This window comes from Ambystoma mexicanum, chromosome 11 (assembly GCF_040938575.1).
Source record: "Ambystoma mexicanum isolate Mex_15411 chromosome 11, UKY_AmexF1_1, whole genome shotgun sequence".
Taxonomy (NCBI): domain Eukaryota; kingdom Metazoa; phylum Chordata; class Amphibia; order Caudata; family Ambystomatidae; genus Ambystoma; species Ambystoma mexicanum.
Window position 1 is genome coordinate 352309015 of NC_090934.1, and position 25566 is coordinate 352334580.

At 46.7% G+C, this 25566-nt stretch overlaps 1 protein-coding gene across 1 annotated transcript in view; it reads left to right on the forward strand.

Moving 5' to 3' along the window:
- RPA2 (replication protein A2) overlaps window positions 1-25566 on the forward strand; it is a 222155-nt gene that overhangs the window by 54821 nt on the left and 141768 nt on the right. The window contains exons 4-5 of the mRNA XM_069623062.1: window positions 14887-15000; window positions 22885-22959. Of these exons, the coding sequence (XP_069479163.1) occupies window positions 14887-15000; window positions 22885-22959 (189 nt within the window). The remainder of the gene's footprint in view (window positions 1-14886; window positions 15001-22884; window positions 22960-25566) is intronic.

The following is a 25566-nucleotide window of genomic DNA, read 5'->3' on the forward strand; positions in this document are numbered from 1 at the left end:
TAAAGAAATGGTTGGTGGCAGTGGTTTTACAACAAACTACCGTGATTTTTCCCTGCGGCGAACACCAGTAGCTAAAAATCGTGGTAGCCATGTTTTTCAAGATGGCGCCTTAAGCCACTTTGTTTAAACGGGTCCTGCTCTTATTCTTTTTTTCGCCATTTCGTTTTGGAAAGGTCCTTCTAGAGTTTGTCTCTGAGCGCCAAACTAGGTTTGGTCCCTTTTGTTTCAATGCCTTTTGGCAGGCTTCAGGATTGAAGACTGCCTCTGGCGTCTGAGTGTCTGGGGTGGGCAGGAAGGGAGGGAGGTGCCCGAAAGGAGACCCAAATGCACTCTGGCGCGATTGGCTGGCTGACTGTCCAGCAAGGACAGCCACCCACCCTGCTCGGTGAGTGGCTGCTAGGCTGGAATGAATGGGAGAAAACTGTTTAAAAGGTGGGTCTCTAGGGGCTGGAAAGCAGTAGACCACTGGAAAGAAAGAACCGAAGACGAGCTGGAAGAGGATGACTGCTGCAACACCTGGACCGTTGGATTGCCCGGTGAAGCCCTGCTGCAGGTCCGAATCGCCAAAGCTCCTTTGGAGAGAGAAGCCCCTTCAAGGACGACTTCTTCCTTTTGAATTGGTGGGACCAATCAACTCGTAAGCCACCTGGATACCATTGTCGGAGCTGGTTAGGATTAACCAGGGGGAAGGACACCAGCTTGTGTCCTTGACGACAGCTACTCAAACTGAAGTGACTCCATTTTGTCAGCGTTTTCTGACGATCCCGTGCAGTGCAGGAGTCTCCCGACGTCCTCCCTCTTGTCCCCACGGTTGAGGCTCGGGAACAGCGAGATCTGCAGGAACTGCCAGGAACCAACGTCTTCAGCTGCATCTTTTTGCTTCATATTAAGGTACTGTGCCAACCCGATTGAGAGGACTTAACTCTCTGGTGAAAGTTTGTGGAACTAACTAGGTCTAATCAGTTTGCGACCCAACATATATGATTCTTTTTCGTACAAACTACTTATGAGAACTTTGGCAAAGACTTTACTGTTTACTTCAAGAACTGCTCTTTCCTATCCATTGACCTTGCCTAGGCCTATTGAACTGAATCGAGTCCTCTAGTAAATTGAAACTATTTGCACTGCCTAAGAAAGTATTTGTGATCTATTCTGTTAACTTGTGTCTTTTCCCTTCTATTTAAAGTGACAAATGCTATTTTGCTCCTATTTCAGGGGATCCTAATTTACTCAAACGTATTAGTTTGGTGTTGAAGTTTATTTGTGTATAATATTAAGTTGCCTCCTTCTGGTGAATGTTTTCTAAATGATTGTGTTAAGTCTTTTACCAAGAAACCTTGCATATAAGTGTCTACTTGAACCACTGTGATTGTAAGACCTCTGTGTAACATCCTCACATTCCCTCTTGAGATGAGCCTGGCTGCTCAGTGTGCTACCACAAAACTGTGTAGTACAGACTTATACCAAAGGTTGGTTTTGCTTACACCTGTAGTCCTAATTGTACGTGGTGGTCCCAGAGGGTACGGCATGCAATTCTGCCTAACTGCAGACTTTGAAATTGTCGCATTTGGCAAAGAAGCATGTCCCAGAAACACTGCTTCAAGGGCGGACTTCGATACACCATACTTCGAAGAGCCAAAAATCCCATAGGGAGAAAGACGGTATTTCCCAGGGGGAGGGTACTATGTATGCAATTATGAAACGCAAGAAGCAGCCTGCACCAGATCTACCTCCCACTTGAGTGACTGTCCCAAGTTCCTCACAGTGGTCTGCTGAGGATATAGACAGCGTGATGGGACGTATGTCCTTTATGGCCGATTTCTTTGAGGAAAAACCCTCAATCTAGAAGTTATTTTCAGAGCACGCCACCAACTAGTGGGGTGACAATGTCGCAACCTCCAGCAAAACGAGCCCGGCCAGACACCTTGCAAGACCCCTCAGCAGGACCCATACCAGTTTGATCTCTATGACCCAATACAGATTCCGAGGATCAAGAAAACCTAGGGGAGGTAGATAATGATTATGATGATGAAGATGAAGAGGACGTTATGTCTTACCCTCTACAGATCATGTAGAACCGCCAGTGGCAGATTGACCAGTAGACCACCAACTACAATTCAGTGACGTGCTGCTAAAGGCAGCAGAGGATTGTCAAATTCAGACACAGGAAACGGAGGTCGACAAAGATTTTGCCCACATATTGGGTGACAAAAAAAAGCAGTAACTCAATGTATCACCTTATTAAAATCCATACAAAGAAGGATTCAACCCTCTCTAGAGACCCCTAACCTTAGCATAAACCCCCAAATTGAGAAGATGTTCCGCCAATGTCCCTTCAGACCCCCTCTACATAAGGGGTCAATTAAAGCCAGACTCGCTGGTAGTTAATGACAAGGAGAAGGGTGGGAACACCACTCGCTTCATCGGAGGCACCCCCCTGATAAAAAGAGCAAAAAACAAAACACTTCCGTATGGAAAGTGGCCACCTCTGCAGCTTTTCAAACAGGAATTGACAACCCCTCTCTGCTGGCGAGTTACAACTGACACAAGTGGGAGGAAATAGCCACCTTAAAGGCCTCAGCCCCAGAACCATTAAAATCTCAACTAGCCAAAGCAGTAGCAGAAGGGAAGGCTGTGTCTAACTGTATTTTAAAAAATAATGTAGATGCAGCTGATAATGCTGGTAGAATTATCAGAGGGCACAATTTTATAAAGCACCATGCATGGCTGCGCAAATCAGGCTTCCAATTGGAGACACAAGCAGCCCTCCTCAATATGCAGATAGAGCCTCATGTGCTATTCGCCAAAGCAGTAGAGGATGCATTAAAGAGTGCAAAGGCAGAGTATGACACTCTAAAGTCTCTGGGTCAACTCACCAACAAACTATCGGGCCAGAGGGGTGGCAATCATTTTTGTCGCTTCAGGTACCTAAATTCACAAAGGGGATCCGGATACAACTAAGGTCAGGGTTCATCCTGGTGTTACAATCAAGGACAACTATCTCAAGTCTTCCAAAGGGGCCAGCGAAGATCTCGCAGCCGGGGCAGATCATCCTCTTACAGGGGTGGGGTCCACCCCCCAAAAGCAGTGACCACCCGCTTCAGGTCCCCTCACATGTCACTCCAGTAGGACATATAACACACTTCACCCACGCATGGGACGGAATTACCTCAGACAAGTGGGTGCTTTTTACCATAGGGGGCGGTTATTGCATAGTTACTGCAGCAACGCTCCTACAGTCCCCAACAACAAAGAGCCACCACAAAGGAGGAACAGTGCATAATCCTGGAAGAGGTTGCAGCGCTGCTGTTAAAGGACGCCGTCAAAATCGTCGCGGCGAACCAGGTAAACAAGGGTGTCTATTTAACATACTTCCTGGTGCCCAAAAAAGATCTAACAATGCACCCTGTATTAGATCTGTGCCCTGCAAACACCTATGCCAACCCACAAAAATTCTGCATGGCAATGCTACAGGAAGTAATCCCACTGCTAAAGCAAGGGGACTACATGGCAACCTTGTAAATGAAAGATGCCTATTTTCATATTTCAATGTTCCCCACGCACAGAAAATTCTTGCGTTTCAAGATGGCAAACCAGCACTTCCAATTCAAGGTGCTACCCTTCAGCTCCAAGGGTATTCACCAAGGTACTAGCGGTAGTGGCAGCACACCTGCAATCCCAGTGTACCCCTGCCTGGGCGACTAGCTGGTCACGGGGGAGACACCCCAAATTTGCAAGTAAAATGCACAAAACGATCAACCTTCTTTTTCAATTGGGCTTCTTGATAAAAGAGAACAAATCTACCACAAGACAAACCGTTCTTAGGAGCTGTCATAAAAACAGAAGAAGGGCTAGTCTTTCCATCAAAGGAAAGAATACAAAACATACTTCTACAAATACCTCGGTATGAAGCCAGTCACCAGATAAGCGTACGCAAAGCTATGCGTTTGCTCGGCATGATGGCAACTTGCATTTACCTGGCCCCACATGCACGATTGCGCATGCGCCCGATGCAGGAGTGGTTGGCGAGTGGTCTAGGGCAAGTGGTCAGTGGGACGATCTAGTGGTTATTTCGCCAACACTAGTACAAGCCTTGCGCTGGTGGGCAAAGGACGCATCACTCTCTGGGTGGGTGTCCCATCACCTTCATCTCACAGCACGTGGTCTGTGGGCTCAAATCACACACAGAACCATATCAACCCGCTGGAACTTCTATCAATATTCAAAGCGCTATAAGCCTTCGAAGCACACCTGACAAATCAGTCGGTACAAGTTCTCACAGACAGCACCACTGCAATGTTCAGTATGAACAAGCAGGGTGGGGCACACATTCTCCAAATGTGTCCAAGCTAGCACAGAAAATATGGAAATGGGCACTCAAACGGGGGATGTTCCTGACTTCCCAACATGTTCTAGGGGAGCTCGACACCCTAGCAGACTCCTTAAGCAGAGATCCTCTACCAGCAGATCACGAGTGGCGGCTTAACAGAAATGTTGTAGATCACATTTTCACACATTGGGGTTACCCCACGCTAGACTTGTTCGCTACAATAGAAATCAAGAAATACCCAGACTTTGCGTCCAGGTTTCCACAACCAGACTCCAAGGGGAACGCCCTATGGATGAGTTTGTCAGGGAAATTTGCTTATGCTTCCCCCCTGCCCCCCGCCCCCACCCAACTCCACTTATGAACGGGGTGGTGAACAAGATTCACAGAGAACAGGTGATGCTTATCCTAGTTGCTCCCATGTGGGCGAGACAACCCTGGTACCCACATCTGCACAAACTGGTGATGTGTGATCCCATCAAGCTCCCATGCCAGACCAATTTGCTATCCCAGCATGGGGGGGGAGTGGTAGGGGGGGTGGCGGGGGGGACAGCATTACACCCTCAACCTCACTCACTGAACTTGGCAGTGTGGCTCTTGAGGTCTTGAACACCAGACACTATTTCGACAAGTGGAAGAGATTTTGGTGGCAGTCAAAACAAATAAACCCCATAGAATATATTCCATCTTGCATTCTTCGTTACATGCAAGACTCTGGGTTAGTTTTCAACTCATTCACCTGGCAGCTTTATCTGCATACACCATCTCTCACAATAAGGTATCGTGGTGGGAGGTTCCTTTCATTAAGGCATTTATGGAGGGAGTAAAGAGACTCCACCCTCCAATTTCAAACCCACCGCCAGGCTGGGACCTCAATGTAGTACTTGCAAAGCTCATGGGACCCCCCCTTTGAGCCTATGCATAAGTCAAGCCATAAACACCTCACGTACAAGGCGACTTTCTTAGTGGCTGTAACTTCCATAAAGAGTCAGTGAACTTAAAGCTTTGTCAGTGCAAGACCCGTTCTTTGTCATCCACAAAGACAAATTGGTATTGAGAACACACCCTAGGTTTTCGCTTAAGTTCATTTCAAAATTTCACATAAACCAATCCATCGAGCTACCGGCTTTCTTTCAGAACCCAACAAGCTCGGCTGAGAAACTCCATACACTAGATGTAAGGAGAGCGGCACTTTACTATGTAAACAAAACCAGACCGCTCAGGAAAATAGACCAACTGTTTGTCTCTGTAGCACCAGGCAGAGAAGGAGACCACATTTCCAAAAATGCCATCTTCATATGGATAGTCGGATGCATACAGATCTGCTACTCCTTTATCAAGCAAAAACTGCCTTTCCCACCAAAACTTTGGTTTTCGAGTTTCAGAAACAACAACTGTAATACTCTGCAGCTTCCATTTGATGTTGGTCTATGCATTGCATGTGAATCTAAGCAGATGCAAGCATCAGAACTACGATGCATAGATGCAATTACTGCACTAGCAAGAGAAAATTGACAATACACAAACTAACAGATCAGCAGAAGAATTGTAAACACTCGTGTACGGGGAAAATTAGTACATATACAGTAGAGAATGAGAACAAAATGCAAATATGAAGGGTAGGCCCACAGCCCCGACGCAATAACTGAACAGGAGTAAAGGGTCAAGAAACAACAAACTAAGAAAGAGGTTTGATTCATACATCAATGCAAAAGGGAGTCAAATAATGACAGAAAACAGTACCAAGAATCCTAAAAAATGTACTGCGGAGAACAACAAAAAGCAGAAGGATACAAACTAAAGAAATGCAAACGGACTACTAGTGATAAGCCTACTATGGGCAAAATGGGGAGGTGATCCACCCCCCCCCCCCTCCCCCCGCATTTCCCTCCTCCTCACTTTGGGGAAAGGAAAACCCCATAGGGGCACAAGTCACCATCCCCTCATAATGACATACTCGGTTTCTGGCTCAAACTATCCACAATACTTGGAAGAAAGTGGCGAGACAGATGGAACAGCCCCCTGGAGGAGTGGCATTGAACCAATTGGAAGAGCATGGCCACAAAGCCTGCAGAGTTCAGCCGACACCATGCGTCCATGGAGGTCTGACCGGCAAGGGAGTTAGAACGCCAGACTGTGCCCCAGCCCACCGTTTGTGCAAAAGGAGTGCAGCAAACCCGAACGGATGAGGAACCAGAAGAGTCAGGCTTGACGAAGCAAGTATAACTTAGACCTCAGAGTGCTGAGACGAAGGCTAGCAGAAGGTGCTGTCAAGTCCCCTCATCCCCCCCCCCCCCCACCCCCCCTCGTGGAGCAAGTGGGAGAAAAGAACCGCCAGCGGCTGACATGGAGTTCAGTTGACGAGTTGCATAAGCAGCACCCTGCCGAGAGGAGGGCTGTCGGACTCCGCTCCCGAGGAGCACCGCTAATCAGACACAGGTACGTGGTGGCTCCAGTGGACTGGGAGGCAGGCGGAAAAGCTAAGAACCACCCCAGAGTGGGAGAAAGTAAGGGACGGACACGAGAAATAGACTGACCCTGGAGTGGGGGAGAGAACAGAGAAGCCTCAGTGTGATAGGGGAGCATGGAGGTGTTATGCCAGTTTTTCAAGTCCACTAAAGGGACTTTATAAAACTATACCTTGGGCAATACAGAATCGCCCAACTAGTATAAGCCTGCACCACCTGAGATTATATTTGGTAGCAATGACAGAGCAGCCAGGCTTATTTTAGGAGAGCGAGAGAGCTGTAGATGGGTACAAAGAACTTGTAGCATACATATGGCCTAAAGAAACACTGATGCATTGTAAAAAATAATTGTTTATTTTATATATACATTCTTTCTTTAGAAAGGTAAGTACTATTAGAAGTCCTAAACACAATTATAAAAACCAACATAATACTTATGGTGTGCAAACAAAAGTATAAACCTTATTTAGAATGGCACTATGCTATTCAAGGGGAGTAAAACCACATTAGTAGTAGACTTTTAGAATGACGGAATGTAATTCAAGGTAACCAGACCCTAGTGGTGGCAAACTGCTACCTATTCAATTATACCAGCCATGTAACAAGTAAGTACATTGCAACATATGTAACGCATCGTTCTTTCAGGAATGATATAGTTACACCCATATTGTTTTTTAGAATAGTGGAGCACAATTCAAAGTTAAGCAGTACATTTTGGACAACTGCTCGTTGCCCCAACCATGCACCTGGCTGAGCTATACCATCCCACAGGTTTACACTGCAATGAGCATGATGAATATTAAAGCGGATAGAGCCTAGATTTTGGTGCCGTCCTTCACCTCTTCATCTGCAGAGCTTACTGAGTTAGTGGGGGAGCACCCGAGGCTAATTGGAGGCACGAACCATGCTTTTGTGAAGGCATGCCACTTTCTTTGTGAGTACCTGAGCCATCTTTTACATGCCCAAAGGGCCATTGTGTGCAAGTCATCCTGTGTGCGCTGCAGCAGTGCCAATGGGCCTCTCTTAACACCGCCTCTTGTTGCTGCCCCACAGCTCTGATGTATTGGAATGTGAGTGCTGCACAGCATCCGCCGCCTGTGGGATATATTTACCCACTCAGCAGTACACATCACCAAGCTGCACTTCAGCAGAACCAACAAAATGGCTGCGCTGGCTCCTGTGTGTACCATTGCCTCACACCAAAACGGCGTTTTTCAGCAACAAAAGGATGGCTGCACTGTTTTGCCAAACGCCATTGGGCAAGATGTGACAGGGAGCACCCCGTGAAAGGCTACTAGGGTGTGTTCTTGTTTGTCTTAAAGAAATGGAGTGAAAAAGCAGCGCTGTTTTGCTCCAAGCCCAAAATTCCTACTGAAAAAGGGAATATTTCACCTTTTTAAAATGATGCTGCTCTGATGCTATTTGTCCCCGTTCTTCAGCACACTAGCTTTATCAAAAAGACCGTCATGCCCAGCCATATTCACATTGTGCTCAATCAGAAAAGAGCCTTATTCCTGAATAACAGGCTGTGCCAGCCAAATCTGAGAAAATCAGCAAAAGCTTTCCTTCAGCTACACGGGAAACGCTTGCATTTTGCTATAAAATGTCAAAAATCACATGTCAATTTCATGAAGACTTTTGCCTTGTACGGACTGTTGTGTAAAACAAGCTGACTACAGCTACGGAACAATATTGGGAAGTAGATTGATGATAAATCCCAGCAGCATTGACCACGTGTTAAAATGGGCTTTTACAAACCGGAGGAAAAAAAATGCCTGTTCTAAAAAGTACAATGTTGAATGAAAGCTTGTCCGTGCCTAGCAATGTAAAGGGGTTTGTTGTTGGGGAAACTGTCATGTTCACTGGTCTAGGGCCATTACCTTTATGCCCTACAGGGTCCAAATGGACCCAGTCCTGGCGCCTTTGGCGCCAGGCTCATTTGAAAGTGTGCTCTGCACACAGTGTGCCTAAGGCACGTACATCCAGGCCGGGCATGGCCATACAAAAGCATTGGAAGCACGTGCAGAAGACTGAGGGAGTGGTAAGGTGGGGCCACAAGGCGGGGCTTAAGGGGAGTGGCTGGGGCCAGGCTATATAAGCCAGCCCACCCGCATGCTGGTGCTTTGCGTTACTCTGCTGTGTGCAGCGTAACGCTTGCCGCCGTCTACAGCTTCTTGCCTGCTTTCAGCTCTGCATGCTTCTCTTCAGTCTCTGGAACTCCATCTTCAGCATGCACTTACCTGACTCGGCTACACCATCGCTCGAAGCACAGCTAACCTGATCTCCACTCTGCAGCTACAGCGCGCATCTTACATGGGTCCAGCCACGCCATCGCTTGAAGCACAGCTAACCTGATCTCCACTCTGCAGCTACAGTGCGCATCTTACATGGGTCCAGCCACGCCATCGCTTGAAGCACAGCTAACCTGATCTCCACTCTGCAGCTACAGTGCGCCTCTTACCTGGTTCCAGCCACGCCATCGCTCAAGGCGCCGCTTACCTGATTCCAACTCTGCAGCTTTCACGCGCATTTTACCTGTCTCTGCAAATCCAATGCCTGCAGTGCCTCACATCGTTACCTGTTCCGAACGCCCAACAGCACGGGAAACACCTTTCCGGCTCAGCATCCTCACGGATCCATCCAACCATCTGGCAGCCGACGGGTCTTGGGATAACCGCTTGCCATCAAGCGCCGTCAGGCCGAACCTGCAAGGGAGACGGAACGCACAAGGTTAGCAACTGCATAAACTTTTAACGCTTGGCCGCGCAATACGCTAACCTTGCGCACCATCCGGGAAACCCAATTTACCTTCTAGTGGAGTCTTCCAAAATCCCCTCTGGCACCGTTTGAACTCTCTTCCATCACTGCAACTCCACGTGGCCATCTTCACATCTATAGGGGAGAGAAAGGACATTGCAACATTACGGACAATAATCATTGGGAAAAACTCAATACAAAAGGACACAGACAATAATCACTGCTACAAAACTTATCTTCAACGTGGATTGGTCACAGCCGGACTCGGCCACCACGCACACGGACCAGTAAAGCAACTTGGTCCAGCAACAGCGCCCCTGCTGAGAGAAAGCGGGACGGAGAGCTCATCCTTACAAAACAGGGTATTGCCACCAACCAGGGCAGTCCACACTATCGCAGCTGGGGTTGAAGCCTGAACCAGCGGAGTCCAGTCCAGGGAGGGCTCCAACCGTGCCCCAACGCCCCCGCAAAGACCAGGTGAGCGTAACAGACATATATGGGCTGTTTTTTTCAATAGGCTTGTTTTGATTCAGGACAAAATAAAATAAAAATAAAACTGTTAATGATTCTGTGGAATGTGAGGAACTCGCCATCACAGAGAAACACATAGTCTCCCCATCTTGACCCTTTTGTCTGTATTACTCTCTAAGTAATCCTATTTATACCCTGGTTAAAACTGTTAGAAATCAAGGTCAGGGTGCACAGAGAATTCTAAGTGCTAGCGCCATCTCTTTTCTTTTCTGTCTGGTGTAAATCCTAAGCCCTTAGTTATATTTTGAGTAATCACTTTAATTTCCAGTTAAAGTTGAGCACTGGGGTGGTGAGGTTTACCTTGCGAATCAACCTTGGAGCTTACTGTGTTCCTCTTTAACAATATAGTCTAGTTTAGTTTAAGTAATATTTGCCTTTCTTTCAAAACCGAAGTTTTAACTGCTCTATTTTTTTTCCTAAAACTGAACCCCATTCCCCCCCCGAAAATCTCATCCAAATCTTCAGCTACCCCCATTCTTTCACTTTGATATTGTCCCTGTGATAAACATCTGCCTCCAGACCAAAAGCGCATTGTGATTTTCAGTATTTCACCCGTTTTTATAAAAAAACGTTTGGGTCATTTTAAACGGGAATTGAGAAAAGTGCAGCTTTCCAACGTGTCATTCGGCTGCAGCATGTTTTAACTTTCACTCATTGTATGCTTCTTGTTGATCCATTGCATTGTGATAGCTAGTTTTTCTGCATTCCTGTTGTTGGGAGAAATCCTATTTGCCTCACACATTTAACCGCACATTAATTGTCAATTTCCGAGTGTCATTTCATGCCTTTGCAAAGGCTTTAAAAGGCTTTTTGCCTCTCATTACGTGAGCAAAGAATCTGATTAATTGGGGGTTGAGGGAACGGTGCAGGGGGAAACATTACCTTGGGTGCTATCTATTGTTAGGCAGAAACCTGTGCAGTTCCCTTTGGGAACACTTCAAAAGATTTAGGACTACAGGTGTTAGCAGTAAACCCGCTTGGTAGCAGTCTGTACCACCCAGATTTACCTGGTAGCTGTGGCTGAGCAGTCAGACTTCCCTCAAGAAGAGTTAGGCAGTATGCAAAGTATACACAATAGGCACTCAGATGCAACAATACAAGCAAACACTGACCAGAGCTTTGGTATCAAAGTATATAATTATTTATTTAAAAACACACTGTTTGAAACACTCCAGCACTCTTATTGTAAAACACTCTAAACACAGTTACTATTATAATATATACAACCCTTATTCCTTATCAGATAAGTCTTAGTTAACACCACTTATTTCCATACAGAGGTGAGCGCTTAACTATAGATGGCACTCCAAAAAGTTCACGAAGAAGGGAGGGAAAAGACAGAATATGGGAAGGTACACCACTCTAAGCTTTAGGAACACTATTAGCAAGGCAGAAGAGCAAAAGTCACCTGTGAGCCAAAGTCCATAGGCTGGGCCCACTCTTAGAGAGAGCAGAACACAAATGCGCCCAAGATCACACAGTTACACTAGGCTTAGGAAGTCTTGCAGAGAGTTCAAAAAGAGTTTAGAGAGGCTCAGAAAGGTTTAGCCAGGGTGTCCCAGGCTAACCCATGTTCGAAAGCCGGGGGCTAAATCTACCCCGTACAGTCGGTGGCAAGGGAAGCCGGGCGGGACACGGTACCTTAAGTGGGAAGGCTCCTCCAGCGGTGGCAGTTGTTCCTGGCAGCGGGTGCAAGTCTCGTCGTCCAGGGGAAGAGAAGATCTCGACTTGGAGGAAAGATGAAGGTCGTTGCACTGCCAGGGAAGAAACCAGACGCAGAGTTTTCTGGTTAAAGGTATTACCCTTTAATTCGCGGTCGTGGTAAAACATGGTATCCCGGTTGCCGGGGTGCTTGGCACAGGCAAGGCGGCCACGAGATACGTCTGGAAGGCGAAAAGACGGTGAAACTAGTTTTCCCCACCAGTCAAAGGAAGAAGCCTCTCGGGCGGGAGATCGCCTCTGTCGTTGGGAAAAGTGGTGAGACGGTCCAGCAGGGCTCCACCGGTGGTGTCGTCGTGGCAGGTCGGCTCAGCTTCTCCCTCGTCGGATTCTTCGGTCCTGTGGCGACTTCTGAAGTTCCAGTCCCCAAAGCCCTGTTTTTATGCAGAAAACCCCTATTCACTCAGCCTAGCTGTCACTCAAACATGCGCTCACCACTTGGGCCAATCAGGACGGAGTGTGACTTGAGTTGCCTAGGCAACTCAGTCCAGGGTGCGTAAATCCCCCTCCACCCCTCCTAAGTACCCCAGAGTGGCACCACTTTGGAGGGCTTCTGTGGAGAAGCCTGCCAAAAAGTGGAACAAAGGGCTCGACTTGGGTTGGAGTCACAGAAGAGAACACAAACGCCATTTTAGAACCGAGTTTTGGCAAGAAATACCAACCGGAGAATTAATATTAATTAAATAACCCGGCGGTATGTTCGAGGCTATCGTAATTAAATAAATAAAGATAGTAGCCTCAAACAATGGGAAAATCCCATAGAGAAATATTTGCGGTTGAATATAAAAAATAGTATCCACTGCCACCAGCCAAAACTCGATCAGGGGGGACGGAGACGTGCCCCCTCGACTTACAGACCCCGGGGCAATTGAATTGCCCCAGCCAGTACGTCCACAATATGATGGTTTGTACTGGTTCTGTTCAGAATTTAAGACTAGTAAAGTCAATGGTGACTTTACAGGCCCTGGGAGACAGTAGTCAGTCCCAGGGTATGGAGTCTATACTGGGGAGTCACTATGGCACCCCTATGTTACTGCACTGAGGGTGCGGTGTAACACATCACAAAAACACATGAAGTCCTATGGAGTAAAAGACCCCATAGCCCATTAAACACATCTAGAGTCAAAGAAACACACTCAAATCATGCCCAAGAGTGAGGGTAAAAGAGTCTCACTCTTGGCAGGAGAAAAAAATAAACCCCAAAAATCCAGCAAAGCTGCTGGGGGACTCACTAGGTTAGGAAATTCAGCCTGAACTGAGAATTCTCCCTAACACCTATCCTAATTCAAAAAGTGCTCCTATTCACTTGTGTAATTGTATATGTTCTAGGAGAGGGTTAACCAAGTGCATTGCTTCCATTTTCAATAAAATATTGCATTTTCACCACCCAGCCTGGTTCATGGTCCATTGTGACCCGGGGTATTTTAAAAAGGGGGTGTGAGACGAGTTGTGTACCATCTCAACTTGAATCTGCATAAAATAAAAAGAAAGGCAGCTCAGTTGTGCGCTACATACTAGGATGAGACCAAGGTGTGTCACCCGATTGAAGTCCTTAACACGCCCAACGCTGTTCCTTGTACTGGCTGAGCTTTGGCATGTTGGGACGGCTTGCTTGTACCTGCCTCACTGCTGGCCTTCTTGTGCCCCCTGGGCTCCTACCTTGCAGGTGCAGCTCCTGCTCTGGTGCCCAGTTCGGCACTGACCTCTAGCACCACTAATGGGGTTATGTTCGGGGCATATCTCATCCGTGGCGCAGTATGGTAGACTGCTCCATTCCAAGAACGTTACCTGGCTCTTTAAAAACCCATGTGGCCGCCCACCATTGCAGCCACTTGCGTTATCCCGGTGTCTCTCGCTGTACTTCCTTTTCCCAACCAAATGGGTGCATCCAAACAGGCAAACCACTTGGAGGGGGGTGCGGTTATGGGGTGGGGGCTACAAATGTGCCCCTTATCCGCGGTATACCAACGCCACAGCTAACCCGCCTCATACTAAGCATTGGCAGTTATCATATCTCAATCGCCATATGTTTTACAACCTCAATACCATAAGTGTACTGCACAACTGCCCAGTCTCCCTGTACTCTTGCATGCCGTAATAATAAATTGAGTGCTTACTTCCAGCATGTTGTACCTATGGTAAAATAGGGCTCTTTTGAGCCAGTTGTTAGTCATCCCAAGCTGGTCCTTGTGCCAGCTGTTACAAAGTCATCCTACGCTGGTCAACCCACAGCAGAGGGAGGATCGGGGGAATTGAACCGCCCCACCTTGCTCTTATGGTGCCTGCCCTTGTAGGCTTTCCCTTGTTCCATCGACCACATCTTGGTGTAACATGAGTGACTAGATCATGCAGTTCGTCTTTGCCTTCAGGAAATCCTGAATAGGAACCTGTGAGCCTAACGCATTGGAAAGCAACACAAAGACCCATGGGTCTATTGTTGGCAGAGGAATGGAGAGGGGTGTTAAATGTAGAAAAGACCCACGCTCAAAAGAAGTGTTTCATCCTGCAATCCTCCTTCCTAATGTATTAATCTTATCTCACTTCAATTGGTACAACAGCGCCACTCCTTTAAAAATAAAGGCAAAATTCTACACAATCCAGTCACAGGATACACTGAAGACCCAAACAAGGAATTAGACTGCTCGTCAACATTACATGGCTACTTTGGTAGAATAGTTTAAATGAATGTGTTCTGGTCGCAGTAGTTTGTATGCTTGAATGCAAACCTTCGCCTTGAAGGCTCGAGATGGAATTATTCTCTGACCTCAAGGTTCTGCCATTGTTAAGCAGTAGAAACTTGGAGCCAGAACTTGGTGTCTGCAACTAAAGCGGTTGCTGCCAGAGCACGGCCGTCCTCATCCTGGGCCAATGAGGGCTAGACTATGACACAACCACATCCTGGGGCGTAATGTGGTTAGCTAATGCTGCACATTTTCTTTTGGAATCTGTCAGTCAAGCAGAGAGACACTTAAAAAGCATATGTCTAAATGGTTTTCCTGTATGAATGACTTAGTTGGACTTTTAGGAACTAATAAACTGACTAGGTGTATAATGTTTTATGGTTTCTTCCCCCTCTCCATACAGGTTACTGTTGTGGGAGTAATCCGGCATGCAGAGAAAGCGCCAACGAACATAATGTATAAAGTGGATGACATGACAGCAGCTCCAATGGATGTCAGACAGTGGGTGGATACTGATGTAAGCACTTAAGGCGGTGATTGTTTAACACTTCTAAATAGACTGCTCGGCATTCAAGACCAGCTGAGATGGGTTTCCTTCATCTTGATCACAGTACCTGAAACCGGGTTTCAAAGTGCTGCCACAGCATAACACGTTTTTGTTTATGCTGAAAAGTCAGGGTAGAGTAAGTACAGCTACATAGTATTAAGCCACTTGAATTTCATGCCCTGGGAAACCCAGCACTGCCAAGACCTGACAATACTCCCTTTTTAGCTAACCATGAGTCTGTCATCTCCCCTGAACGTGTTGTGGTTGGAGAGGGTAGGGAACTTTCCTGGACGGAATGGGGTGGGGGTGTTAGAGCAGGGGTTTGGGGGGGTGTCAACATTGTGACCTACATCTGCACTTGCCTCTTTAATCTTCTGAGATTGACATTGGTTAAAGGTGACCATACTATTGTAACATTTGAGCAGTTCATGAAATAAACCATGTGTACTCATGTATAATGTAAACATTTTGAAGACCAAGCACGGCTTTTTAGATGCAGCAAGTGTTGGCCTTTTAAAAGGATTTAGAAACGGTTTGCTTGACTTTATTGATCGTAATAACCTTATTTCACTCCCTCCGAATGGAATTCTGCGAAAAGAATGGCAGGTGTCAAAATTCAGATTTCACAAGCAGGAGCTAAAACTAGCTCATGGGTATCGGCCATCACCTAGTAGGCAGGTGCTACCTAGGGATCCAGGAGCAAGCACATAGCGTGCTGCATATCCAATTTACGGGAGATGTGAAATGTTGTCCATTTTATACAATTTATTTTGCTTTAAATGTATTCTAGATGTCGTCAATGGTTCTTTAGACACATCCCTAGATACAGAAATGCTAGGCCATAAAGACTGCATATGGAAACTAAGGCACAATAACCATATACTAAAATGACACGTCAGACACGAGATTCGTTTTCCAAACAAGTCTGGTTTATTTAAGTATGCTCAGTCGGCCGACTGGGTCTCACCGCCTCACGACGTGTGTTCCCAAACACTGTGAGATGAGGGAAAGAGATCAGCGCTGAAGCAGCAATATATATAGATTAGACATAATCTTTGCTAAGGCAATTCGACCTGCCCACATACGGGGAAAGGATGGAAGGGGTGTACCAATGAGGAAAATCTCAGTCTTGTTGGCGTTTAAACAAAGATCATTTGCGGCACGCCAATTTTGAATGTCGATTAGGCAGTCGGAGATGAGGGAAGGAGAGGAGTTGGCCGAGGGAAGCCTGAAAATGAGTTGGGTGTCATCAGCATAGCACTGGAAATTTGAGCAGAAAATGGAAATGCAGTAGGCGAGAGTTGCCAAATATTGATTGAAAAGCCAGGGTGAGAGGTTAGACCCCTGGGGCACACCGCATGTAGAGATGGAGATAGAGGATAGGAAGGACCCAAGTTGTACATGGGAGGGTCGATCAGAGAGAAAAGAGATCAGCCAGGCTAGAGCCTGATCGGTGATGCCCAGTTTGTCACAGTGACTATTTAGCAGGGTGGTATGGTTGACTGTGTCAAAAGCGGAGGAGAGATCAAGTAGGATGAGGACAGAGGAAATGTTAGAGTCAAGGTTGGAGAGCAGGGATGTTCAGGAGAGCAGTTTCCATACTTCTGGCAGCTCTGAAGCCAGATTGGTGGTCATGGAGAGAGCCAACTGAGTCGGAGTGAAGATTAAGCTGAGAGATGGCAAGCTTTTCCAGGCGCTTACCCAAAAAGGGAGTGATGGAAATTGGGCGATAGCCGGACAAGAGGGATCAGCTGTGGGTTTCTTAAGAAGAGAATGCACATGGGAGTGCTTCAGAGGTGAGGGGAAAGATCCAGAGGCAAAGGAGAGGTTGCAGAAGTCGGCAAGGGCCATAACGAGGGTATCAATGTGGTCCTTAATAGTTTTGGGAGGAGCAGGGATGGACCTGTCTTGAGGAGGCTTTCATAGATCGGACTTGTCTAGCGACCTCATCCATGGGAGAAGAGGAAAGGTGGAGAAAGAGGGAGGAGGGGTAGCTGAGGGTGGGGTCAACAAGCAGAGAGGGAGAGGGTAGAGGAGAGTGGACAAGATGTCCTCTGTTAGAGATGCTGTGAGGCAAGGTCATTGCAAAGAGCCTGAGAGGCGAGAGGAGGGGTGGATACTGCATCAGGGTTGGCCAGCTCCTTGCAGATCTGAGTTGTTGGATGCCACAGAGATACAGGCTTGAATATGGACACGCTTCTTGGTACGTACAGAGAGATGGTATTGCCATTGGAGTAGGCGGCAGGCCAGTTTGTCAGAGGATGAGCAAGAGGCCCTCCATTTCCTCTCGGCCGCCCTACACTTGCTTTTGAGTGTAGCTAGGTCGGAGTCAAACCAAGAATTACACTTGGTTTTGGGCTTCGCAGATCCTCATGACTGGGCAAGAGTATCAGAAATGTAGGAGTAGAGGAGAGACAGGGCTGTATCAGTGTTTTCTCAGCCAGGAGTGGAGGAGGGGGTGAGAAGGTGGCAGCGAAAGCCTCAACTGACGCACGTTTCATGGGATGGATGTCCAAGAAGGTGGGTGGCAGTCTTTGGGTAGGCTTGGCTTGAGGGGAGGCGATGGGAAGATGAGCGGAGAGGAGGCATTGATCGCGCTAGGAAAGAGTGGTGGTGAGCGGTGTAGGTAGGGGGAGGCCAGAGGAGATCAAGACATCCAGAGTGTGGCCAGCAGAGTGAGTCGGGTCGGAGGGGAGGATAGAAAGGGAGAGTGAATCGCAGAGGCCGCGAAAGAGCACAGATGAGGAACAGGGAGAATCAAGATGGATGTTAAGGTCACCAAGGAGGAGTTGAGAGGTAGAGGCCAGAAGGGCGGAGGAGATATCTGCCCACTCAGAGAGAAAAGCGGTGAATTGATCAGGTGGCCCGTGGAGTGTAGCAGCAGTAAGGGAGTGGCTCAGGGAGAGCCTACAGACAAGGCATTCGAAAGAGGAGTAAGTCTGAATGGGGATGATAGAGGCAGGAATCCACTCGGGGAAGATCAGGGCTACACCACCTCCAGGCCGGGTGGATCTGGGGGCGGAGAGGATCTTGTAGCCATCTGGGAGGAGGGTGTCAAAACTCGTGACAGAGCTGGCCGTGAACCATGTCTAGGTAAGACAGAGGACATCGAGGTCAAGTTCTTCAAGGAGGTGGCAGATGTCAGAGGAGTGTTTGACAGCGGAGCGAGGATTGAGGGTGGCAAGATGAAGATGGTTGCCAGCCTTAAAGACCTTCCGGGGAGGAGTACATATTAGAGGTACGCCCTGCGGAGGTGTGGAAGGAGTATGAGATGGGGCAGAGGATGAAGGAGAAAAGGGCAAGGAAGTTGATGAGGCGAGGGAACTGCCTATCAAAGAGACGGAGATTGGCCTGAGGGCCTTGCACCATGACAGTGCCATTTAGGTAGACATTTATGATGACTCTGGAGGAGTCGAAGGAATACATACGCACTTCCCAGCTGGTGTCACCATTAATGGGAGAGGCGGAGACAGGACAGAGCGCAGAGATCATATGTGGGGTCCATAGATCTGGCGAAGGAATGACAAAGAGGATGTCGGTAAGGGTTTGTCTGGCAGAAGCGCTGGAATAGGTATCTGCAATGGAGAGTCCTGGGTTGGAGGCCAGGATATCCTTTTTGAATTTCTTCTTACCAGACTTGGTGAGAAGGGAGGGATAGTTGATAAAGTAGCAGTTTGAGTAGAAAGGAGAGACGGACAGTGCCATGGTCAGGTAGAGGGGGGGCAGTGGGAGAGAAATGCAAGTACAACGGTAGGGAACAGTCACTGGGCTAGCAGGTTACAGTTAAGGTCCAAAATGAGATTAAACAAAAATGAAAACACCAAATTTGCTTACAAAAACACACCCAGATTTGACATTCAACGGCATAGGCTGGGGTAACAAAGGTAAGTGAAATGATAGTAGAGGAGAGTGTTGGAATGAGAGCATTAAAGAGCAGAGCAGATAGAAAGGTTGGAGAAGGCAGAGGGGAGAGTGAATGTTCAGGAAGGGAAGAGAAAGGGTAGGCAGAAGGAAGAGGGAGCTGAGCCAAGGAGAGGAAAGTAGGAGTGTCTTGGTAGTCCAGTTACATAGCTGAGAAAGATGGCGGCGCCAGGAAAGTGTCAGGCTGGTGTAGTAGCGGAATCATGCTTCCCGGGAAGCGGACAGGGAAGCTGACAGGGCCCTTAGAAGTGGTCCTTGGAACAGGGGCCGGCTCACACCTCTCTGTACCTCATTGGTCGAAGTAAGCAGCAGCCCAGCCAATGTCAGAGCAGGATGTAGGCAGGCAGCTTGCACACACTGCCTCAATGTAGATTTGTGCTCAGGCAGCCATGATGGAAGCACCACATGGTGACTATTAGTGCTGGCCAAAATCAAAGAAACATCAACAAATCGAGATGTGGCAGGCAGCAGGATGTGTTGCCAACAAATGCACAGTAGCACACTGTCAAGCGCTGTGATTACTGCCTTCCCGCACCAAAACGATTTTATTTTTTTGCTTCTTTCAAATATTTTCGGAAATGCACTCACAATTCGTGGAAAGTACAGGGGTGCATGGATAATTGCACCTACCTGCACCAGGGGGCTTCAAAGCCCAGCATCCGTCAGGGAGTCTGTGTGAAAAGCAGGGATAAAATGGACGAGGTGCAAGGCAGCAGATCCTCGCACACAGCAGTGGTAGAAAGGAATGGCTCCCGTCTCACATGCACCTCGCATCCTCTGCTAGGTCCATTGGTTTAATTGTGTAACACCATTAAAATCCTCACTGATGACAAGTCAGGAGTTGATCCATTAATTCAATAACCCAGAACCAAGTAATTCATGGCTACGACCATTGGTTAAAAACCATCCACCAGTGCCTCTATTTAACAAGGTTTGCCAAACAAACCGTCTCTATACTCGATCAGTGGGAATCTTGGGAGTTTTTTCCCCGGCAAACCATGTGTCGGGCTGCAGGTCGTATTACAGTAACAAACTATTACCAGTTGGCGCAGGGGCCCTTTTATCCTTAAAACTCCAACCAACCGTATAGACATAAGGCATTTGTATTACCAGTAGCGGTTTACAGCTCCAATTAAGTCATTAACTCTGCGAAAACTGCTTTGAAAAAACTCTGACGAGCACTTTGAAAGTTTTATGGAAAGGCTTGATTAAAGCAAACTGAAAATTGTTGGGGAGAATTGTCAGTTTCTGTGCTAATTAACCTTAAAGACCCTTGCTCTTTTGCTAGAATCTGGGATCTTTTTGATTTTTGTAGTACTTTTTGCTACTTGCGCATGTTTTTTTTCTGACTTGGATTTGTAACTGTTTTATGGAGTCTGGTAAACGCCATAGGCATCTGCTTTTTGTATAGTACCACACAGCACCCTTTGTTGCAGTGCCACTGGTAAGTCCTTTGGACATATTTTAAATTTTAAATACTTTTTCTTGGATAAACTACCGTTCCCAAGAATAGTAAGATAGCCTTTTTTGTGGGTCCTGCAAACCCCACCCTATGTGGAGTGCTGGGGGGGTTGCATAGTAACTCCTTATCCCACTTTTTATTACACTAAGTAACTTGAATGGCTGGTGGCAGTGGTTACTTTTAACTACCTTTTGTACAGGGTACTAGCAGACTGATTTCTCAGCTGCAGTACAGCACCCATAGGTGACAATTTTTCCAAAATGGCCCAGTCTTCTTTTTTTGCCATTTCTTGTTTTAGTTCCATTCTGGGCTTTTACTGTGTTTAAACTGGGTTTAGGTCCCTTGTGAGTTTTGCTTTTGGCGTTTTGGTGTGTCTGGGAAGGCAGAAAGTGAAGGAGGAGCATGGCATGCATGGCCAAAACCAGTTCCAACTGGGTGGGTGGCTGTCCTAGAGTAAGACCCCTAACCCCCCCCCCCCTCCAGACTCCCCCAGACCCTTCCTGTGATTGACAGCTGTAGGGCTGTGAATGAATGGGATCTCGCATAAAAGGCGAGGCTTTTGGGACTACAGGCAGATTCAACCACTGGAACATATCCGATGAAGAGGACCAGCAGAGATGCCAGCAGCACCTTCCAGGACCGCAGAAGCGCCGGTGAAGCCTTGCAGCTGTGCTGACCCCGTTTTTTACGTTTCAACAGTAAGATCTGTGCAGGACGACCCCCTCCATTGGGCTGGTGGGACCAACTGGCCTCGAGACCTGCTTCATTTTGGCTCATCCCCTGACTTGCTGCGACTTTCCTAGTCTGCAGAATCTCAATGCCCGGGGACCCCTGACCATTATCGAGTGCATCGTCTTCCTGAGATCGAATCCGGCCAAAACTTTGTGGGCACCTTCAAGGAACTCCAGAAGCAGGCAATCATCGAGTGTCCAGGACCGAGGGACCCAGGAAACTGCAACCAGAGCAATTTATTTCTCTTTGTTGTCAAAGTCCCCAAAACCACAGAGAGCCGCTGAATTGTATGTTATCCATTGCTGCCGAGTCCCTCTCCCGAGTGCTGCTGCAGAAGCCCGCCAGATGTCCTCCCTTTAGTCACCACAGCCAAGGACCAGGAACAAAGGTCTGTTACACTGCACCAGGAAGGCATCCAGCTGGGACATCTTCAATTCTAAGGTACTGTGTGGCTTTTTGCCATTTGTAGTGCACACTGGCTTGGGAAGTACTATTTTAACCCCAATGGAGTTGACCTGCACTCACCTGTGCAGGCCTTCCAGCTTGTGCTCCATCAAGTGGGCTCCCAAAGAGCTCCTGTGATTTTTTTATTTTTTATTTATTTTTTCTTCAAAAAACTCTCTACTTTTTGATAACACTTTTTTTTCTTTTAATAAGGATAGCTGCATCAGAACCGGAACTGTCTCATTGACTTTGGCTTTAATGGTTTCCTAAAGGCTCCTCTTCTGAACCCTATTTGCTTTGGCAGTGCTTGTTTCCTTGCAGGTTTTTATTGTTGACACTACTATTGCTGGGATAAAAGACTGCCTAAACCCTTCTGGGAGAAACGAAGTATTGAACCAGTTACAAGTGTGTCCCCCTTTAACTCTAACCCTTTTCCCTCATTCACCCATTTGTAATGGTGAACACAAATAAGTGCTACTACTGGCTTTGATTAATGTCACTCCGTGTGCTGGAGCAAGTTTAGCGTAGAAAAGAATTGCTCGCCTGCATTATTGGTTTCTTGTTTAAATTAATTCTATCTTCCATTGAGTGTTACTATTAGTTACCGCTTGTTTAAAAAAAAATGCTTAAATTGCCTTGTGTATATAAATAAATTATTTAATATTACTCTAAGAGCTTACTTGGCGCCTTGTGTTTACTGATTTCATTGTGCTACTCTGCAGCTCGCATTACCCCTCCTAAAATAAGCCTGGCTGCCCAGTCACTCTACCAACTTGTGCATTGTGTGTCTATATTAAGAGTTGGGTCTGCCTAATACCAAGAGAAAAGTCTTGCAAAGTCCTGCACCAGTTAGACTTTACAGAATCCTACCTAACACCCATGAGGAGGTGTTTTGGGTTGAGAGGGACATGACCTAGGTGGGAACGGCCATAGGGATTAGCATGGCCATGGCCAGTCAATCTGTGGGCAAATAGCCAAACACATACAAGCTGTGCGTCCCTCCTCATAGTCTATTCCTCCCTATCTGTACTCTAGCGACACCCAATAGCCCAAACTAATAATCAAGGAATACAAGTTTTAATTTTCCCAGGATCCTGTCTGAAATTAATCGAAGCACATGAATTTAGCGATCTGTTACTCGACAGATACAGGTGCTTTTAGTTTGTGAGGGTGCGTTGGGTCTGTTTCATGCATGCTGCTTCCTTTATGCTAGGGACCTCTTACAGCTATGTGTGCTAGTAACTTTAAGGGTTGAATTAACTTATGTATTTAGCATTTATTTTTTTCTTTTTAAGGAGGGCAGCAGTGAAAATGTTGTGCTAACGCCGGGAAGTTATGTGAAAGTTGCAGGCCATTTACGATCCTTTCAGGTAAATATATATGTTGCATATTTACATCATGGGCCTCTTTCCCACTGTACGGGTATCTCAAACTTAGCAGGGCCTCCGTGCCCAGATTGCATTGAGAGAACTCCAATTGCATTGTTAGGCCTCTTTCCCACTGTACAGGTGTCTCAAACTTAGCAGGGCCTCCGTGCCTAAATTGCATTGTGTGATCTCCAAATTGCATTGTTGGGCCTCTCTCCAACTGTACATGTGTCTCAAACTTAGCAGGGCCTTTCTCTATTGGACCCCCTCAAGATATTTGGTTTCATTTTAAGGATTTGCACTCTTACTGGAATACTCTCAGGGTCCTCGGCTAGTAAGAAACCCATGTCAAAAAGTTGCATCTTACAATGCCAGATGGATTGCCAAACCAGCCATCAAGGAATCCATACTCTCACTACCGATGATAGGCTTTCTGAAATGAATTCAATTTGGTCAATATCTAAGGTAGAGATATTCTGCAGTTCTTCAACTTCCCCAAAAATATTCAGAACACTATCAGATTCAAATCATATACCGGAAAGTTATCCTCTCTACATTTTACGATAAATGTATAAAAGTTTTCTCTGAGTGGGTGTACATGACGTGGTGTAGATGGCAACTCTGACTTGAGAAATCCATTTTGGTTGTGCCGTCCTGTCACACATCTTTGGAAGGTTCTGTTCCTCGGACCGAGCTCTGCCATTGGGTCTCAAGAACATGTTTGTTTGCTGGCATGAACGTGTCTCCACAGTGCCCTGAGATATGGCAATTGGAGCTACTTGCGGCACTGCTGAATTGAAGTGTGCTTTTGCCACATTAGTTGCTAGATATTCATCTACTTTCCTTTTTATTTCTTCAATTACAGCTTGTCATGCCTGATTCCATTAAGGGACTGGCCTTGGGTATTGGGGCGAAAGACACCGTTTTTGGATGCATCACAGGTTCAAACACGGGTGGCAAAGGCCTCAACATTCCCTGTGTGGGCATGCTTACAGGAACGAACTGGCTTACAGACCCCTGTGTGGTCAGAGCAAGGGGCACCTTTGCGGTGGAGAGGTTAGCACCAAATTTAACAGTCTCCTGAGCATATTTAGATGGCTGTGCAGTATCCTTTGGGGGTTGCAGGGCACATACCAACTGAGAGAGTAAGTTTGTCGAACCTTGGATTGGACAAATGGCGCTAGTTGGTGGTATACTCTGACTATCAGCTATCACCTTATTCACTGGTTCCAAAGGGTTCACTGTCGTAGCCAATTCATTTTTTGGTGTATTTGTGCAGTAGTAGTTTTGCCAAGAGCTTTAAAAAAAGCATGGAGTGTTTTGGACTGCTTCAGTCCCGGCATGTTCTTTGTTTTTTTTATACGCGCTAATGATTTCTTTTGAGTAAATTTCAAATTCCAACTGTTGCAAATGTCCTAAACCTGATCGTAGTAATTCATCAGCTTTCTTGCTATTTGGAGGAATCGTGGTATCACCAGTACCACTGGGAAGCAGTTGATCCTCTGTTAAATCCGTAATCGATTGTACACAAGGCAGTTGCTCCAAATCACAGATAATGCCAGCAATTGGAGGTAAGGGGCATGGTATCCTATCCAAAGTGGCTACCACCACTGGTGTTTGAGGAGCAGAATCTACAACCTTTTGTACCTCCAAGCATACAACAGATTCACTCAGTGCCACAGATTTGGACTGACTATGGCTCCTGTTATCCTCTTTAATGAAATTTTGGAAGGACAACCATTTCATTAGTTCTTCAAATTGGTTTGTTTGATTGGCCAATTTGGAGTCTAATGATTCAAATTTACATAAGCTGTAAACGGCGGTGTTTATGGCTGTAAGGGCTGGTTGGATCATGAGAAGATGTTGGATCGTGTTGTCAGTCGTAAAGGGTTTGTTGGGTCGGGGAGTGGGAAGGGCAAACTAGTGTAGCATTTGAATCAAAGTGCACCGGATCAGGACAGGGCATTGAGCTCTCTGAACTCCTCCGGGACATTGATTTCGAACTGGACGTAATGTTAGCCCCCCCCAACTGAGATTGGTGATTCCCGTTGGCTCGCATGGATGGAAATGACTGACTGATCGGGATACAAGCTTGGAAGTTCAATGGGTGTTATCAGTGTGTCTAAATTGGACAAAACATTTCTATTTTTCAGTGAGGCTATCATAGTAACATCAGAGATGGGATGAGGATTTGCTCGCCCTAATGGCGTGCAATCAGTTACATGCACTTTCCCTATAGTAAGTGGGGAGGGCGTGCCTGCACTTGATGCAGAGGCGGGAAGGCGAGATGAAGAGGTTAAGGTCGCTCTGTTTGCTTGGATATTAAAAGGGAATCTAGTTTGCATGTTTCCCGCGCAGGCAGTTGGCGTACATGAACAAGTAGAGAAAAAGGTTTGGAGATTTGTGGCACAACAAGGTATATTTGCTGTTATAAGATCAGAACAAAAGGAAGAACTAGACAGTGTTAAGGGCGCAAGGTGCGGCATGTTAGTCATGAGTTTATAAGTTGAGAAAGCCATTCTTTTTTTTAACACGTTGTCTGACAAAACAAAAATATTGGCAAATAAAATCAAGCAGCACGTCGGCCTAAGCATTCAATGTGGTTCTCAC